Source organism: Cupressus sempervirens, chromosome 7, assembly GCF_028749045.1.
Source record: "Cupressus sempervirens isolate cs-2001-9-10 chromosome 7, ASM2874904v1, whole genome shotgun sequence".
Lineage (NCBI taxonomy): Eukaryota > Viridiplantae > Streptophyta > Pinopsida > Cupressales > Cupressaceae > Cupressus > Cupressus sempervirens.
In genome coordinates this window covers 800,816,817-800,820,053 of record NC_143124.1, presented here as the reverse complement: position 1 = coordinate 800,820,053, position 3,237 = coordinate 800,816,817, and the positions used below count along the sequence as shown (strand labels likewise).

The 3,237-nt window shown below is 25.7% G+C and overlaps 1 protein-coding gene across 1 annotated transcript; it reads left to right on the top strand.

The window, feature by feature from the left end:
• Positions 1-2,183: 2,183 nt before the first annotated feature.
• On the top strand, positions 2,184-2,624 carry LOC149549807 (RING-H2 finger protein ATL64-like). Its single transcript, XM_089794381.1, has one exon. The coding sequence runs from the start codon at positions 2,184-2,186 to the stop codon at positions 2,622-2,624; it is 441 nt and encodes a 146-aa protein (XP_089650507.1).
• The last annotated feature ends 613 nt before the right edge of the window (positions 2,625-3,237 follow it).

Here is a 3,237-nt window from a genome sequence, read left to right as displayed (position 1 = left end):
GAGGTTGAAGATTGATATGAAGAAACCCAGATAAGGGGTTCTCTAGCAGCCTTGTTATTATTTCACATGGATGTATTTTTTTTTCTCAAATATCATAGCAATATCGAGTTTTGATAGGCTTGAATTGTAAAGAAATTTATTCATTCAACACAAGGTCTTTATAGTTTTACCGTTAAAAAAATTGGTTATAAATGTATTCAAATCCTTAGAGTTTGTATAAGAAATTAAAGTTAGGAATCTTCTATTATAGTGACCCCACGTCAGAAAAATAGTTTATTGAAATAAAAAGTGTTGTAATAAGCTCATTAGTTTATTGCTCACAATTTTCTTTTGGCATGTATTATGAATTATAGCAATGGTAAGATAATCGTGTTTATTTAGATTTTTGGTTACTATGATGAAAAATTATTAATACTTTGTAAACTTAATGAATTTTTAAAATTATTTTAGAAATCAATTTAAGCCACTTAAGATAGTTGCATGATTTTATTGGAAAAAAAAGTATGAAGAACTTTTAGTTTTTAAAATTAAAGTTTAACATGTTAAATTTTTCTTTTAATTTTTTGAGATAAACAAGTGTTATAATAAGGTCAATTTATTGCTCACAATTTCCTTTTGCCATGTATTACAAATTATTGTAATGGTGAGGGAGCTGGTTGTGTTTATTTTAATTTTAGATTACTCTTTCTATGTGATGGGAAAATTTAATTACTCTTTGAAAGTAATAGTAAGTTTTAATTATTTTGAAAAAAAAAAAGTTTTAATTATTTTGAAAATCAATTTAATTTTTATTTTTATTTTTTTGTACAAGCCATTCAAATAAGTGCATGTTTTTATTTGGAAAAAAAAAAATTAAGAACTTTTGACTTTCAAAATCAAGATTAACATGTTGACTTTTTTTTAATTTATTGAGATAAATAAATGCTGTTAAGGCCATTTTATTGCTCATAATAGCTTTCATGGCATGTATTACTAACTTTTGTAATGGTGAGGTAGTAGGTTGTATTTATTTTAATTTTTGATTATCTTTTTATGTAATGAGAAATAGTAACTACTTTATGAAATTAATGGTAAATTTTAGATTATTTTGTAAATTAATTTTTATTTTATGTATAAGCAATTACAAATGTTTGCATGATTTTCTTGAGAGAAAAACATAAAGAACTTTAAGCTTTCAAAATCAAAGTTAACATACTGAATTTTTGTTTTGAAAAGTGCCCCATCACTTCCTCTTTTAAATATTCTTGCTTTTATTTGTTGTACCTCTAAATTCTTCTTATCTTCTTCTTTGTTCCAATGCAGCTGCATCATCTCCACTTTTCTATTTTTTATAATGTAAAAAAAGACCTGTCATTCAACTTGAGTTAAATTGAAAAATTGAAATACTTAATATGTTTTTAATTTGAAATATAAGAATTTTATAAAATTCAAAAGAATACATTTGATTCTATTTTAGGTGGTGGTAGCTTTTATGTCTACATGCACTTATCATATTATCAACTTCTAATTATTGCACATACTTAAATGTATAATGAAGGATGATCCATCTTTGATGGACATGTGAGTGACCTAGTACATGTGATAGCTTATCTCATAATTATCTCCTAGTTATCATACATTGCTTATACATTGAATCATATTATTTTGTCTCTCATATTGTGCTTCCACTTCTAGATCTACATAATAGTGAAGTCATAGAAGTTCATTGCACAACCTTGAAAAACTTTTACATAATTTATTGGAGAGCTTTTATTCAGATCTGGTTAAGTAGCAAATTGTGGGAGCATTTAGAGCGATTGCAATGGAAGATTAAAACAAGATCTGACCTCACAAACAAAATATTTAACCAAACGGTACCGAATCTGCTTGCTACGGTACGATTTTAGAATTTAAATAAAACTTATTTTATTTTTCAGATTATTTCAGGTAGCAATTATTTGTTAATTTTCTCTTGCAGATATTTCTGTAATTTTTTTTGGCGAGAGAGATTCTCTTTTGTCTCTTCAGAAATTAGTAGATCAGAAATCTGGAGAACAATTATGTCACAGATCCATAATATTCTAGTTTTAAACTAATTATAGAACAAATAGCATTATGCCTTACCTGTAGTGCAACTATTTAATCCTCCTAAAGCTAATAAAGGCTTCATAATTTTTATTGGTGGCATGCATAGAGTTGCAGTCATGGGGTCAGGCAGTCCTCCTGATAAAGCAATGAATAATAAATTGCTATTCTTTGCACTGTTTATAGAAGGAATAAGTGTGATAGTCCATCTCATTATCTACTATTGCAAAGTATACAGGTATGGAAGGGGAACAATATCAAGGATTAGAACAATCTCATTTGCAAATGACAATGGCTTGAAAAGAAAAGCCTTAGACAATCTGCCTGTTTTTCTGTATGAAGAAGAAAAATTCAAGGATGATAAAGAGCAGCCCATTTGTGTAATTTGCTGCTCTAAGTTTGAGCAGAATGAAGAAGGAAGAAGATTGCCAAAATGCAACCATAGTTTTCATGCGAATTGCATTGACAAGTGGTTTGATTTTCAATTTACTTGCCCTCTATGCAGAAGGAATGTGGAGGCTGAAATAGAAGAGGATATCATCATTGATATAAAAGAATGAAAGATTGATAAGGAAGAGAGCAGCTTTGTTAAATTATTTCAATGATGAGATACATTATTATTTTTAAAATCATAGCAATAGAGAGTTACAAAAGGCTTGAATTCTAAAGGGATTTAATAGTATGTATGTACTATTGCATTCATTTCAATGGATAAGTCAATTAACTCAATCAATATGCACCAATCATTATTTGAAGGTAATTTACATATTTCAATTTATTTATGATTTTTAATAATATAAAAATTAAATATTTAAATTTGATTGACTCAATTCATTTTTCTAAGATTCTCCATATTTCATATTTTTTTATTAAAACAATAATACACAATAAAAAAATTCGTATACAATTTATAATGATAAGTTTTTATTAAAAAATATATAATTATATATATCTCTATTAACAATTTACATATGATAATTTATAGTTCGTATACAATTTATAAATGGTAATTTTTTATTAAAATATATAATTATATTTCATAAAATTGTATAATTATATATATCTCTATTAACAATTTACATATAATAATTAATTCTATAAATTTAGAATAAATGATGATAATTAAATAATATATTATAATATATAAGTACTATACATTCTAAACTATTTCTT

What these genes read in the sequence shown, in the direction of transcription:
- LOC149549807 (XM_089794381.1), top strand. Translation starts at nt 2,184, where the DNA reads ATGGGGTCAGGCAGTCCTCCTGATAAAGCAATGAATAATAAATTGCTA.